General features: G+C 38.1%; 2 protein-coding genes across 2 annotated transcripts; one reads left to right on the top strand and one right to left on the bottom strand.

Moving 5' to 3' along the window:
- The first annotated feature begins 479 nt into the window (after positions 1-479).
- On the top strand, positions 480-6,612 carry LOC149117981 (uncharacterized). The gene has a single exon (XM_089288157.1). The coding sequence runs from the start codon at positions 480-482 to the stop codon at positions 1,950-1,952; it is 1,473 nt and encodes a 490-aa protein (XP_089144283.1). The 3' UTR covers positions 1,953-6,612.
- Positions 6,613-11,916: 5,304 nt separating this feature from the next.
- LOC149117980 (uncharacterized) lies at positions 11,917-14,938 on the bottom strand. The gene is made up of 3 exons (XM_089283896.1): positions 14,920-14,938; positions 14,638-14,844; positions 11,917-13,997 (listed from the first exon to the last, which is right to left on the bottom strand). Exons 1-3 carry the CDS (start codon positions 14,936-14,938, stop codon positions 13,648-13,650), a joined length of 576 nt encoding a protein of 191 aa, XP_089140022.1. The 3' UTR covers positions 11,917-13,647.
- Between the last annotated feature and the right edge of the window lie 57 nt (positions 14,939-14,995).

The raw sequence follows: 14,995 nt of genomic DNA, 5'->3' as shown, positions 1-14,995 counted from the left end.
GACCCGTCCATAACATACCCGACGCGCCGACTAAGAGGTATTTTTTTTACAAAAAAATAACTCAAAAAAAAATAACTCAAAAAATAACTCAAAAATCATCACTGCATCTAACTCTATTTTCCCAAAGTCTTAAAGAATCGGAAGAAATAAGTTACATATCTTCACAGTCTTCGAAGAGCTCGTCTCACAATATACAGATTTTCGAATTTACAAATTCTACACTTCCGGTCCGTTGTTTTATTCCTTGTTTAGGTTATCGCACAGAGGAATCTGACTGTTCTGATATTTGATATGTTCATTTCAGTACAGGTTCATCCCTTTCGTTTTGTTTCGTTTCGCGAAATACAGTAAGCCCAAACACAAGCCATTTGCAGAATAGCCCTTTACGCTGTGTGATAATCATCTCCATTCATCGCTGTACCAGTGAATTGGAATAGCTTGTCTTGTGTCATAAGACTTTGCACAAGGCCTCCTAACACATGGAACGGGTCTGTGTTTGCATAACACCTGAGCCCTTAGAAATCAACCGGAAATCAACCGGAAATCAAAGACATTGCAACGATCAGTTCATCCCTAGTCATCTCCTCTCTGGCCACAATGCCAAAAGAAGAAATGATGAACCACGCATTTTCATCCACCTCAACCATGGTTTACAAGTAAGTTCTGGGCGATTGGACCACTCAAGGAGCAACGATTTTAAATTTCTACTTCTGGACGTTCGCTATCGTTTCAAGCGTGAATTGGCCGAACGTAACCTTAAACTTTCGCTTCCAATTTCCAAGGCAACAAAACATGGACAGACCACCTTGGCTCTACCTCATTCCATGTTTTTCATGGATCTTACTACGTGCATGGATATTCACTGCAATCCTGGTCCTGATTTCGAAAATCCTTGCCTCAACTGGCCAGCACTTCGTTGCGAAGAATTGAATGTTCCCGCCAACAGACCTAATTATTCAAGGATGCAACTCCTTGGATTAAGATCTAAATCTACGCTTCAACCGGACCTCTATCAGTTTCTGAAAACTCTTGGAATTCTGAAAACACGCCGTATTCGATCTGGCAAATCTACAAAGCAATCGTCTGGATTTTACAGAATTAAACCGCTTATTACTGAACGTAAACATTCAACATGGAAACCAATTGCTTCGAGACCTAATTTGAATAATCTTGTTCAGATCAAAAAACAACAACCACCTCAACTTCCATCTACAAAGTTACTCAACTTTTGTCTTTTGAATGCTAGATCTATTGTCAATAAAACTCTTCAAATCAAGGACTACGTGGTAGATAAGAATATTGACATTTTGGCTCTAACAGAAACTTGGCTTAAATCTAATGAATGTCCTGACTTTATTACTCGCGATATTTGCCCCTTGGGATATGCCTTCGTTCACATACCAAGGCCTAATGGAACTGGTGGTGGCATCGGCCTGCTTTACAGAAAGGATCTCAAAATTCAACAAGTGAAAACTGATACTTGTAATTCATTTGAATTTATGGAACTATTATTTCACTCTAGCTCATCTGTTATTCGTATTGTTATTGTTTATCGACCACCATTATCATCTAAGAATGGCCTTACACATGCTCAATTCTTCGATGAATTCTCCTATCTACTGGAACTCTTGGTATCTTCTTCTGGTAAACTTCTCCTGGCTGGTGACTTTAATTTTCATGTCAACGATCGATCGAATGGCCCAGCTTGTCAATTTTTGGATCTGTTAAACTGCTTCAATCTGAATACCATGAACGTCAATATTCCAACCCATAAAAGTGATAATGTCTTGGATCTTATTATTACCAGGTTAGATGAAACAACGACATCAAATTTCTCAATCGATGACCCTGCTATCTCCGATCACTTTGCTGTCCATTGTAACTTGGCTGTTTCAAGGCCACCTAACCCGAAACAAGTCCTAAAGTCACGAAAGCTGTGCAATGTCAATTAACATAAGCTACGACAAGATATAAACTCATCTACTTTAGTCAAATCACCTTCGTCAGATATTACGGAGCTTTGCGATCAGTATGATGCTGTTTTATGCTCTATTTTGGATGAACATGCACCTCTGCGCACAAGGATTATCACCCTAAGACCTCATGCTCCTTGGTATAATAATGAGATTAGGAAGCAGAAAACCATTTGTCGTGAACGTGAATGGTGCTGGCGTCGTTCCGGTCTTGCGTCTGATTACCAATCTTACGTCGACCAGTGCCTTGTTGTGAAAAACACTATTTTTAAATCAAAAATGGATTATTACTCCAATCTTATCGACGAGGCTGGAAGCGATAACAAGTCTCTTTTTCGCACCATCGACCACCTTCTCCACAGGAAGCCCGAGAAGTGTCTTCCATCTTGTTCCTCGGCTACGGAACTTGCCAATAATTTTATCACCTTCTTCGAAAATAAAATTATCAATATAAGATGTAAACTCGAAGCTGCCAAAATGCCTGATCTCTTCTGTACTTTGGACAAATTAACGCTCGACTGTCAGTTAAATGCCTTCTCACCTACTTCAATCGTTGAACTTTCGGAAGTTGCACGCACTGTTGTGTCTAAGTCTTGTAGCCTGGACCCTCTGCCTGCCGTCTTGTTAAAAGAAAATTTTGACATGCTTCTACCCACGCTTTGCAGGATTGTAAACTTGTCCCTGGAATCTGGATATGTGCCTCCTTCACTAAAAACCGCCGTCTTACTGCCACTACTCAAGAAACCATCCTTGGACCACGAAATCCTTAGTAATTATAGGCCTATCTCAAATCTCAAGGTCATTTCAAAAATCATTGAAAAAGTTGTTGCAGTACGTCTTCAGGACTACTTGGAATCCAACCAACTTAATGAACCGCTACAATCAGCCTACAAGCGATTTCATAGCTGTGAAACCGCTCTTGTACGTGTACACAATGATATTTTGCGTGCCATTGACGATCGTCACTGTGTTATACTCCTGCTGCTTGATCTATCTGCTGCTTTTGACACTGTTGATCACGACATTCTTCTAACAAGACTGAAATCCAAGTTTTCAATCTGTGGCACTGCCCTTGAATGGTTTCGTTCCTATCTTACAAACCGCACACAATTTACCTTAATCGATGGAAAAAAATCACAGTCTCGTGAGCTTAAATGTGGAGTCCCCCAAGGTTCGGTCCTAGGGCCTATCCTGTACTTACTTTATACTGCACCACTGGCTGACATTCTACGGTACCACGAAATGCAATTTCACTTCTACGCTGACGATACTCAGTTATATATCTCTTTTTCAACAAACAACAACGTCGAATTAACTAATGCAGTTAGAAAAATTGAGGAATGTTTGTCTGATCTTGACAAGTGGATGTCTCTTAACAAGCTAAAACTGAATAAGGACAAGACGGAACTTCTTTATCTATACTCGAAACACAACCTGCAGCAGTCTCTACCACCAATCCGTTTTGGTCAAGACATAATTCAGCCATCCCAATTTGCTAGAAACATCGGTGTGATATTTGACAGTACCATGTCTATGCTTCTGCATATCAGTTCTATTTGTAAATCAGCCTCTTATCATCTGCACAACATCTCCCGGATAAGGAAATTCTTATCTACGAAAACCACCGAGATCCTGGTCCATGCTTTTGTGTCTTCCAAACTCGACCACTGCAACTCTCTTTTGTACAATGTACCGAAGTGTGCTTTAAAAAAGCTCCAGTCTGTTCAGAACGCCGCTGCCCGACTTATCACCTGTTCCCGAAAGTACGACCACATCACTCCAATACTGAAAGAATTACATTGGCTTCCTATTTCTGAACGCATTAAATTCAAGATTATGTTACTTACCTTTAAGGCTCTTCATCAACAATCTCCTGTCTACATTCAAGATCTAGTAGCATACTACCAACCTTCCAGAATCCTCCGATCATCACACTTATTACTTCTTAACCCCACAAATTTTCACCTGAAGACATATGGTTCTCGAGCTTTTGCTGTTTCCGCTCCTGAACTCTGGAACAGTCTACCTGTTTCTATCCGCTCATGTAACAATCTAAGTTCTTTTAAATCTAAACTCAAAACTCATCTTTTTAAGAAAACTTATTATTCTTAGCGATTTTTACTTTCTATTACTTTCTTAAATGCACATTTTTAATTATTAAGATTAGTACAGATCATTTTGGCGAATTGTACAGCACCTAGAGCAGGCATGGATAGGCGCTATATAAATATTTATTTATTATTATTATTATCGGTAGAAGTAAAAACGCATCTTATTCGAAACTGCAACGTCACCAACCTCGTTCCCAGGGTCCTCAAACAAACATTCTCGTCCCCAGAGTGCGCGCTTCTTTTGAATTCAAACTTCCTTTACCTTGTCCCTCTGGCCGGTAGGATCTTGGAAATACTACCGTCCAGAGGGACAGCTTGAGTATAAAGTAATTGAACTTAAGTCCATGCACATTTTTATTTGTAGAATAGTTTGATACATTGCTCTTTAGCCTTACGCTACACTAGATTATCACTCTACAGTAACATTTCAGTTTTCTGTGATCTTGTCCCTCTGGCCGGTAGGATCTTGAAAATGCTACCGGCCAGTCAGGGACAGCTTGTGCACAAGATAATTGGACTTAAGTTCATGCACAGTTTTATTTGCACAATAGTTTGATACATTGCTCTTAAGTTTTATACTAGACTAGAATCACTCTGCAGTTGAATCTTTTCAGTTTTCTGTGATCTTGTCCCTCTGGCTGGTAGGATTTTGAAAATACTACCGGCCAGAGGGACAGCTTGTGTATAAGGTAATTGGACTCAAGTCAATGCACAGTTTTATTTGTACAATAGCTTGATACATTGCTGTTTAGTCTTACACTACACAAGTATCACTGTACAGTAATATTTTCAGTTTTCTGTGATCTTGTCCCCCTAGCCGGTAGGATCTTGAAAATACTACCGACCGGAGGGACAGCTTGTGTATAAGGTAATTGGACTTAAGTCCATGTACAGTTTAAGTTGTACAATAGTTTGATACATTGCTCTTTAGTCTTACACTACACTAGATTATCACTCTACAGTCATATCTTCAGTTTTCTCTGATCTTGTCCCTCTGGCCAGTAGGTTCTTGAAAATACTACTGGCCAGAGGGACAGCTTGTATATAAGGTAATTGGACTTAAGTGCATGCACATTTTTATTTGTAGAATAGTTTGATACATTGCTCTTTAGCCTTACACTACACTAGATTATCACTCTACAGTCATATCTTCAGTTTTCTCTGACCTTGTCCCTCTGGCCAGTAGGTTCTTGAAAATACTACTGGCCAGAGGGACAGCTTGTGTATAAGGTAATTGGACTTAAGTGCATGCACATTTTTATTTGTAGAATAGTTTGAAACATTGTTCTTTAGTTTTATACCACACTAGAATGACTCTACAGTTAAATATTTTCAGTTTTTTATGATCTTGTCCCTCTGGCCAGTAGGATCTTGAAAATACTACCAGCCAGAGGAACAGCTTGTGTGTATGGTAATTGGACTCAAGTCCATGCACAGTTTTATTTGTATAATACAGTAATAGCCCACGTATAAGAACTTGAATTTTTCAGTTTAGCCTAAATAGGTTCTTATACAAATGGTACTTAAAGCATATTTAGGCTATGAAGGTTCTTAAAATAGGTTCTTATATTTTCATATGAATTTCATCTGAATACACTATATATATTAGAAATATCATCTCATAATACAGTATAAATCATTTATTTGTACCATAGAGCAATGCCTATAGGCAGTTCAGTACAGGTACAGTATATGTCCTTAACAAAACATAACAAAGAAACTCAAGTTGAGAGGCTGAGGCATTGCCCATTGGGAGCTTACGTTGTTTTGATATTTTGCAGTTTTTTATTTCATTGGGATATATTTTGATATTTTACATTTAATATTTTGTGATTCTCACAGAGTTGGAGATGGTCAGAAAGCTTTCTTTGATACTGTAGTAGAGTACAGTACTTGCAAATACTTGGGGAATTATTTGGATGGCAAACACAATAGACATACAACATGGTACTTAAGCTTGAAAGAAAAAAAAAAGTTATGTCAAGTTACTTTAAAATAGATGATGATCTTAATTCAGTAGTTTCTACCTATACACTTTTACAGCAACCCCACTGATAAGAACCTAACTTAAAATGTTAGCCTTAATAGGTTCTTATGTGGAGGGGGCTTAAAATGAAAATTTTAGCCTAACAGGTTCTTAAAACCCAGGTTCTTATATGTGGGCTATTACTGTAGTTTGATAATTGCTCTTATTGCTTAAGTCATAAAGCAGGCTAGAATATTGAGGATTCCCATTTATATGAAGGTTATCAGACACTTGATTTCAATGCCTTAATAAAACTTATTTTGCATTCACTCCAAGTGAAACAGAGTGCTAGGCAGTACTAGGACACATTTCTGACATGTCCAGTGGGCTCAAGTTGTACACATCAATATTTAATATATTATTTTGTGACTTACATACTCTGTGTAAGGATAGAGGAATTTCTTCAGGAGGATTGTTAAACGTAAAGAGTTGGATACTGTTCCTTAGCATTGTAAGACTATCTGTTTATGGAATAAACACAAATTAAAGTAATGAAAATGTCCTTCTATTGTCTTTTTTCTGTGAATGGTGTTTACCTTTAAACAAAATAGGTTTAAGGAAATCCTTTATTTAACCAAAACGTATTGCTTAAAGGACACTGACCTGACATACTCACAAAGCCACTCTCATTGCAAAATTTCTAGTCTATTTCCCTCATGTTTATTAAGCCTGTATCCCGCAAAGTCATTTGTAAAATGAGGCTTTCTAAATAACAAGTGTAAATAAGTGTAAATAGTTAATAAGTGTAACCCCAGTTACCCTAAAAATTAATCCGATTGAATACTTTGCTGAGTTTGCATATTTGTGCACCCGTGAGTAAAATTGGGGGGGGGGGGGAGGCAGGGGGGCGGGAGCCCCAGAAGAATAGGGGGCAGGAGGCAGGAGAGGAAAGGGTGAGAAGTGGGAGTTCTACGAAGGAGGGAATCATTAAGCATTAAAATACTTTCAAAAACAAGAACCCAAATGTTTTTTGACTTACATTTAGCTTATCTTGAGACTTCTGGACTAAAGGAAAAATTAAATCTGCCCTTGGACTGAAAAACTGAGGCCAACTTCTGGTAAAATTGGAAACCCTTTTACAGTGGTTATATCATAGGTCATAAAATGTTGTCACTCAAACTGTCAAAAGATGTGAAGAACTAGAGGAGCAAGGCCGAAAACAAAGGAAAAAAGGAAAAGAAACGCCAAAGGATTGCGCAGCTAAATGATAAGTATGTGTTTTGAGTGTCCTTATTTACAGGGGACAGGGCAAAGCGGAGGAGGGTGGGAATCAAGAGATAAAGGTACGGGAAGCAGGAGAACTGGGAGGTTCTGACCCCCTTTGGCCCCCCCCCCTGAAAATTTTTTTTAAAGAACAGCTTAATTGAATGCGATTAAATTTTTTAGTCAGCACACAAAACAATTATAAATGGAACAAATAGAGCTACAGTTGCATTAGAAAGCTTACAGGGGTCCTTATGGTGTAGGTAACAGAGTTAATGATCTCTCACCCCCAGTAACTAGTCTCAGACAATGTAAATTGCACGTGATGAAATTGGCACGAAATAGGCAGAAAATTCAAGTGACAAAGACTCTGGCGGCCATGTTGGATGACAAGAACAATAAACTAAGCTAATTCTTTTGTTAATGGTCATCCAACATGGCAGCAATGGCGTCAGTTAGATATATGCCAGTTAGTTAGATTTATGGTAATATAAATGTGCCAGGCTCTTTGTCTGTACTTAGTCCACACAAGCTCGGGCTGTTTTGACTGAACATTTTTTACACATTTTAATTGAATCCCTATACATAGGATACACCTAAGCAAAAGAATGATTATGATTGTGGTGTCTTTGTCTGTATGGTAAGCTGTGCAAATATCATATTCTATCAATTACCATGTCTCTTTAAATAATCAGCTTGGCTTGAGTTAATTCAAATCAAAGTGTTCATCTTTACCTGAACTGATCACTTGTGCTAGTGATACATTTTAAATTCATTGGTATTATCTATGTTTAGTTCCTAGAGCAGGGGAGAAACTCCTAATTTCAACCAGGTATTTTGAATCAAAAGCAAGTATCAACACTTCTCATCGCATGACAAAGTAATGGGAAATCAATTTAAACCAAACTACATGGATACCAACTACCAGTACACATCTCCTATTCATAACACTTTCTTGCAGAAATTCACTATGTTTGTCTAATTTTCCAGGATGACATTCCCTCTCTCCATGAAGTGATGAAAATGCAGATCTTACAGCAAATGCTACCAAACTGAAGGAATGTACATTCAAAAGAACTCAAAAGTTCTCATCGATAGTAAAATATTAATTTTGCCTGAAAAGGATTCATCTCCATATTTCCTTAATCAGTTGCACATATATATAACAGTTTCCCTCACTAAATAAACACTCTAAATCCATCGTTCAATGTAAGATTCCACACTGATACTGTCATGTTCATTGATTGAGAATTATTGCAGTGGCAACAGAACATGAATAGACTTTTACAGACACCATGAACTTCAGTCCAATTACCTTATACACAAGCTGTCCCTCTGGCCGGTAGTATTTTCAAGATCCTACCGGCCAGAGGGACAAGATCACAGAAAACTGAAAATATTACTGCAGAGTGATTGTAGTGTAGTGTAAGACTAAGCAATCAATCAAACCATTCTACAAATAAAAATGTGCACGCACTTTAGTCCAATTACCTTATACACAAGCTGTCCCTCTGGCCAGTAGTATTTTCAAGATCCTACCGGCTAGGAGGACAAGATCACAGAAAACTGAAAATATTACTGTACAGTGATACTTGTGTAGTGTAAGACTAAAGAGCAATGTATCAAACTATTCTACAAATAAAACTGTGCATCGACTTGAGTCCAATTACCTTATAGACAAGCTGTCCCTCTGGCCGGTAGTATTTTCAAAATCCTACCAGCCAGAGGGACAAGATCACAGAAGGATCTTGTGTACTATAGGTGGACTCGGTCGATATATCGGTCGACAGTCGACCGATAGTCGACCGATAGTCGACCTTTATATCGGTCGATAGTCGACCGATAGTCGGCCGACAGTCGACCGATATATCGGTCGACTGTCGACCGATAAATATGTCGACCGATATAGTCTTAGTCCATCGATACTCGACCGATACATGACTGATACATGACCGATACTTGACCGATACTTGACCGATACTTCACCGATATTTGACCGACAATTGACCGACACTTCACCGATACTTGACCGACACTTGACCGACACTTGACCGATACATGACCGACACTTGACCGATACTTTCCGCCGTGTCATTATTATTTAAATTAAGTATCCTCGTCTGTCCATAAAGAGCAAACAGAACGCGAATAACAAACGAAAAAAAATCCTGCATTTTGTTTCGTTTATCGAACAGATACGACGGCGAACACGCAACGCATTTCAGCGAACTAATACAAGTGATTTTCTAATTTCTTGCAACTTCGAGCGATAAAAACTGGCCAGAGCAATGCCAGACTGGAGAGAAAACCAGAAAGAGGGAATGTATAAATTTGGTGCGGCATACCAGATGCAAAAATTGCGGACTAATCCATCGAAAATATCCAAATGAAATATCCCAATCATTAGCTTCCTTTCAGCTGTTCTTCCCATATTCTCTTGTAAGCGTCACCAGTTTACGGCAATTTTGACTGGTCTTTCCAACAATACCATACCATTTCCATATTAGGTGCGCTACAAGGCGCCTTCAGCGAGAAATCAGTTTGTTCTGAACTCAAAAACTATTGGCGAATGAAACAACTTTTCAACATACCGGGTAATCATCTAATTTTAAATTCAGCAAGGAAACAAAACTTTAAGAACTTTGAAGTTATGCATCTTTTGGCGATGTATTAGAAAACATGCTAACAACTGGAAACTGTTTTTCAAAGTCAAGCGAAAATCGCTCTATATCGGGTCGTGTTTTGAGCGGTTTCCCCTTCAGCTCACTGCAGAAGTCTATGAAAGCCATGGGCAAAAATTAAAGCATACTTAAATTGAACAAAGGACATAAGAAAACTGCTGTAAGACACAAAGGCAAGATAATATCTTACGCAGTTTATAGTGACTTACAGTAAACGTTGTTAAAGCTGTTCGAAAACAAGCAAGATGTAATTAAAGTTTGCCGTATCCAAAAATGTATCGAAGCGTACGTGAGCAATGAGGAAGCCAACTTACTGCAGCAATGCCAATTACGATGCTTTCAACCAATCAGTCAACATTCAGTTTTACTTCAGGTGCTGACGAAAATTCCTACTTTTCTCGGGAAGAAAAAAGCCTAAATCGAAAAAAAAAATACATTTTTCTTGAAACGTAGGCAAGCGTTTTATTAAAATCTAAAAAAAGTGTAGAAATTGCATTCAAGAAGGTGGTCAGCAGGGAACAATTTTTGTCCTTATTTTCAATATTTCGTGCTAACGGAAAACGCATGCTTATAATTCTTAAGATTAACGTAAGAGTTGACATGATACTACAAACTAAGGATAAAACTGTAAGTTTCTTGCGTAAAACTCAGTATTTTGTTCTGGGTCACGTTACATATTGGGCGTGTCCCGATGACGTCATCAACTACTTTGCACCTACACACTAAAACTATTGCTAAATTTGGTTGAATAAAAACAAAGTTTTGTCAAGTTATAGCCAATTGAATTTTCCCTAGCACTGCTTGGTCGAAGTTCTCGTTGCTTTACGCAATAGAGGGAGATAGCATGAGCACGCATGTTCATGGATTCTCCTTCCTTCTGGCTAAAACTGTGAGTTTCGATCAAGCAAGGGCAAACAACCGTTACCCACACAACCTTTCGGTATTGTAGCGTACGGTCTTACACTCTTGTACGACAACTTTTCTTCAATTAGATATAATGGTGAGTGTCTTCTTGTCTTCTTTTGAAAACATCTGTCTAGCGTAATTAACATATCTTGGGTGAGACGACCCGTTTAATGTGTTAAGTAAACCAATCAAATTGAGCAGTCTTTCTTACGGAAGGGTCTTTGTTATAAATACATGTCATACCTAAGTGCTCGGTCGTTTACCCTACCCAGTTTTTCAAGTTTATTCAACCTACATATCTTTTTCAATATATTGTTAATTGATTTATTTTCTATATATCGTTTTCAAGTAAATTCAACCTATATATCTCTTGTTTAAACCTCTCCCTTCTTTATTCCGCAGAGCCTCCCACCAGTCCCCCCTTTAAAGAAAGGCGACTGCGCTTTGTTTTCTCTCTCCCAGCCTCTTAGTGGCACAAATAAGCCTCTGCGGAGGAGAGGGTTTTACAAGCACGAATTATAGGTGCTGCACGATTTGTGCGTCACAATAAACACGGCTACGAGAATCGCACCAAGAGCGTGGAAACGTGGAAAAAGAAATGAATTATTGAGCAAAACAATGTCATCCGAAAAAAAAATTATATTACGAAATTCAAATGGAAATGGTTTTTGAAAGCATGTATTTTAACGAAATTTTAATTGGCTTTCTTTCCAAAGGCAAGATATTTCGAGTGGTAAAACTGAGCTATTTAATTTGAGTGGATGGAGAGGCAACTACTCTCACGCCAAGAGATTAGCACGGTAAAATTGTTTGTTTTTTCTTCTAAGGAGGTGTCAGGGTTTTCCCGAAAACATTCCTCTGTAGGAAAAATGACGCAAAACAAAAAATTGCTTGCAGCTCGCAAATCCACCTCAGCCCTCTCCCCCCCCCCCCCCTCTCCCATTCAATTTTCTAATTTCCGTCCATTAAAAATAATGATGATAATGGTGATTAAGATAATAATTGCTTCACATTGCTTCACATCTTTCAATCATTAAATTTATTTCATCATTTGTTATAGTTTTGTACAATATAAAATTGGATGTGTAAATAATAATTATCAACAGTTTACTAATAGCTACGAATTTCGTTCCAAAAGCAGTAATTTTTGGTTACTCTTTTGCGTTTTCAAAAAAAGTGCAACAAACTTATTACATAGCATTCTGTTATTACGATGATCTACATTTAAAGCCTAAAAACTAAACATAAAGTAAAGTAACAACAAATCAAAAGTCTTCCAAAACTTAGTGATCTAAAACATTTCTTGGCACACATTAAATAAGGCCTTTTTACTCTAATTCATAACTGCAATTACTAGCCAAAATTTTAATCTGTTAATAGCACATTGCTAAAGTATAGAATAAAACGTGGAGCTTAATAGGGTAAATGAAGATAATTGATGAATTAGTTAAATTATTATTATTTTTAATTATTTTCCCAAATAAAAATCATCCTGTGGGTAAAAAGGGAGAAGCTTTCCCTCGCTTTTTAACCTATTTGATTGGGCGCGATAATCACTGAGCGCTTCCCTGCATTTTGATTCGTTTAATTTTACCGACGTCTTACCCGTCCTTTCCGTAACAGATTGGACCACCCTCTCGTACTTTTCTTCGTCGACGACCCTTAATTCGCAGATGCCAATGAAGTCCCTGAGGGTGTTTCGACGGACACCGAAACGTCGCATGGCCCCCGCGAAGGAGCACTGGTTATCTTTCATTATTTCGAGAACACCTAAAAACCTGTCGTGAATTCCCGCATAAGGTACACCTACTTGGATTCACGAAGATGGAAAACCGCAAGTGAAATAAAAACCCAAAGATAATGCAACTGAAAATGGCAGATTTCTAGGTACATACGCGCAATACATCATGGTTAACTAGGATCCTTTTAAAATTTAATGAACATTTATTAATGCGCCTTAACGTTCAATGCCATAGCTTTGCCGGGAGAGGTCAAACGGTCATTCCTTTAAAATATCTCAGGAATTATCAACCTTATTCTTATTCTGTCATGTCTCTTGTTTATCTTATTTTGGATGTGTATTCCAGTCTTCTTAGCATATATAAATAATCGTTCAAATTCTTAAAAGTTGTCATGGTAAGGGTCAGAAGTACCTTCATCTTATCATTGATTTTTTTGATCAAAAAATTGAAAAATGTAAAGAAATGAATAAAATCGAATGGGTACAAAGATCAAAATATAACCAGTTTGACCTCCGGACGTTGCCAAGGCAATAATTGTGTATGATTTCAAGCTCAAAAGGTCGGGCATTATCATCTACTGAACACCGAAAAGCGTCGAAGAATTCAAGCGAGTAACACCTAATAACAACAGACGTTCCAGGGGTCATAACCAAAGAGAAAAAAAATGAATAAAACTGAAACAATAGAAACATCAATGGAAGTAAATAATCATTAAGATTACCGTATTTACTCGTTCGAGCCCCACCCAGAATAAGTGCCGCATGTAATATTGAGGCACTTATTTGCGCAAACTACAGTACAGTCTTTTTCAGTTTGAAAAGGGTATTGTTATCAATTCCTTATCTATAAATGTTTTTTTAAGAAGTATACGGTTGTTGAATAAGCTCCCCTCTCTAATGAGCGTCCCGCACCAAAAAAGCACAAAATGAATAAAACGTGGAGCTTGATAGAGTAAATACGGTAAATGAAGATAATTGATGAATTAGTTTAATTATTTTTTAAAAATTATTTCCCCAAATAAAAATCATCCTTTGGGTAAAAAGGGAGAAGCTTTCCCTCGTTTTTTAACCTATTTGATTGGGCGCGATAATCACTTAGCGCTTCCCTGCATTTTGATTCGATTAATTTTACCGACGTCTTACCCGTCCTTTCTGTAACAGATTGGACCACCCTCTCGTACTTTTCTTCGTCGACGACCCTTAATTCGCAGATGCCAATAAAGTCCCTGAGGGTGTTTCGAGGGACACCGAAACGTCGCATGGCCTCCGCAAGGGAGCACTGGTTATCTTTCATTATTTGGAGAACGCCTAGATTTCTGTCGTGGATCCCTTGCAAATTGGATCCTGTGACCAATCCTGGAATATTAGAAAGAAAAAGTCCTAATTCAGAATTCATTACCATTCGTTTCCCCAATTTATGAAATATTGAAACTTCACCTACACTAAATGATATGTTTGGCAGATATTTGTCAAATTATCATGTACATCAGTTTTCTTCTAGAATTAGCAGCCGCGATCGTATACTTACTCGTTTACATTCAGGCGATATTGCGCGATAGCGAGTTAGAAAGTCCTAAGCGGTATTACCAAACCTTATCACTTTTCACATAAACTTTCTAGTATTTTATATTTGAGGAGTTTAAAATAGTCGTCCGGCAATAGTTCGTAGAAAATTTTCAGATAACTTGTAAGAGGGTAGCAGAGGTTTATGCGTGACGCGTGATAAGGGCAAAAATTAGAGAGTGACGCGTGAAAATAGCGAGAACAGAAACGGAATTCGTTAATTTTTGACATAATCTGCTGTTTCAAGTAAACGTGACACGTGAGTTTCGTTAAAATTTGTGCGTGACCATGACCCCGCCCCTTTGCTGCCCTATTGTAAGAGACGTACTATCTTAAACGTTCCCTACCGCCTACGTCTCTTTTCTCTAGATTTTTTGTTATCTGTGACGATCGGCGATAGTTAAGTTAAGGAGGCAATGTATTTCCAACAAACCTCGGTGATTCTTTGAGTCCTTGTCTTTTTTTGGCTCCTCGGGGTTTGGTTCCTCATCTCCGGTTTCACTCAATTCGGTACCTTCGTCGGTATCTTCGTCCTCAACGTCTCCGTCTTTGCCCGGAAAAGTCGCCCGCGCCCCTACATAGCCAAATACAAATATATTAAGCAAATGGTAACTTAACCTTACTCGTGTCTCTGGACTGACTTAAGCTTCATTCTTCCAAGGCCGCGCCTCAAATAATCCCTAACATTTATTGTTCGCTAAATATCGCCATCTACATAATGTTGATGGATACATTTGGTGAGTAGTTAAACCCAATTTTTCCTGCTCAATGTTTAGAAAATATGAAAAAAC

Source organism: Orbicella faveolata, unplaced genomic scaffold (genome assembly GCF_042242905.1).
Source record: "Orbicella faveolata isolate gen_17 unplaced genomic scaffold, um_ofav_v1 contig_1, whole genome shotgun sequence".
NCBI classification, from domain to species: domain Eukaryota; kingdom Metazoa; phylum Cnidaria; class Anthozoa; order Scleractinia; family Merulinidae; genus Orbicella; species Orbicella faveolata.
The sequence above is the reverse complement of the archived record's forward strand: the minus strand, read 5'-3'. Positions and strand labels throughout refer to the sequence as shown.

Excerpts from the sequence above, each read along its gene's own strand:
- LOC149117981 (XM_089288157.1), top strand. The coding sequence starts at position 480 with ATGGAACGGGTCTGTGTTTGCATAACACCTGAGCCCTTAGAAATCAAC.
- LOC149117980 (XM_089283896.1), bottom strand. Across the intron at positions 13,998-14,637 it reads GGACTCAAAGAATCACCGAG|GATTGGTCACAGGATCCAAT; the intron begins GTTTGTTGGAAA and ends CTAATATTCCAG.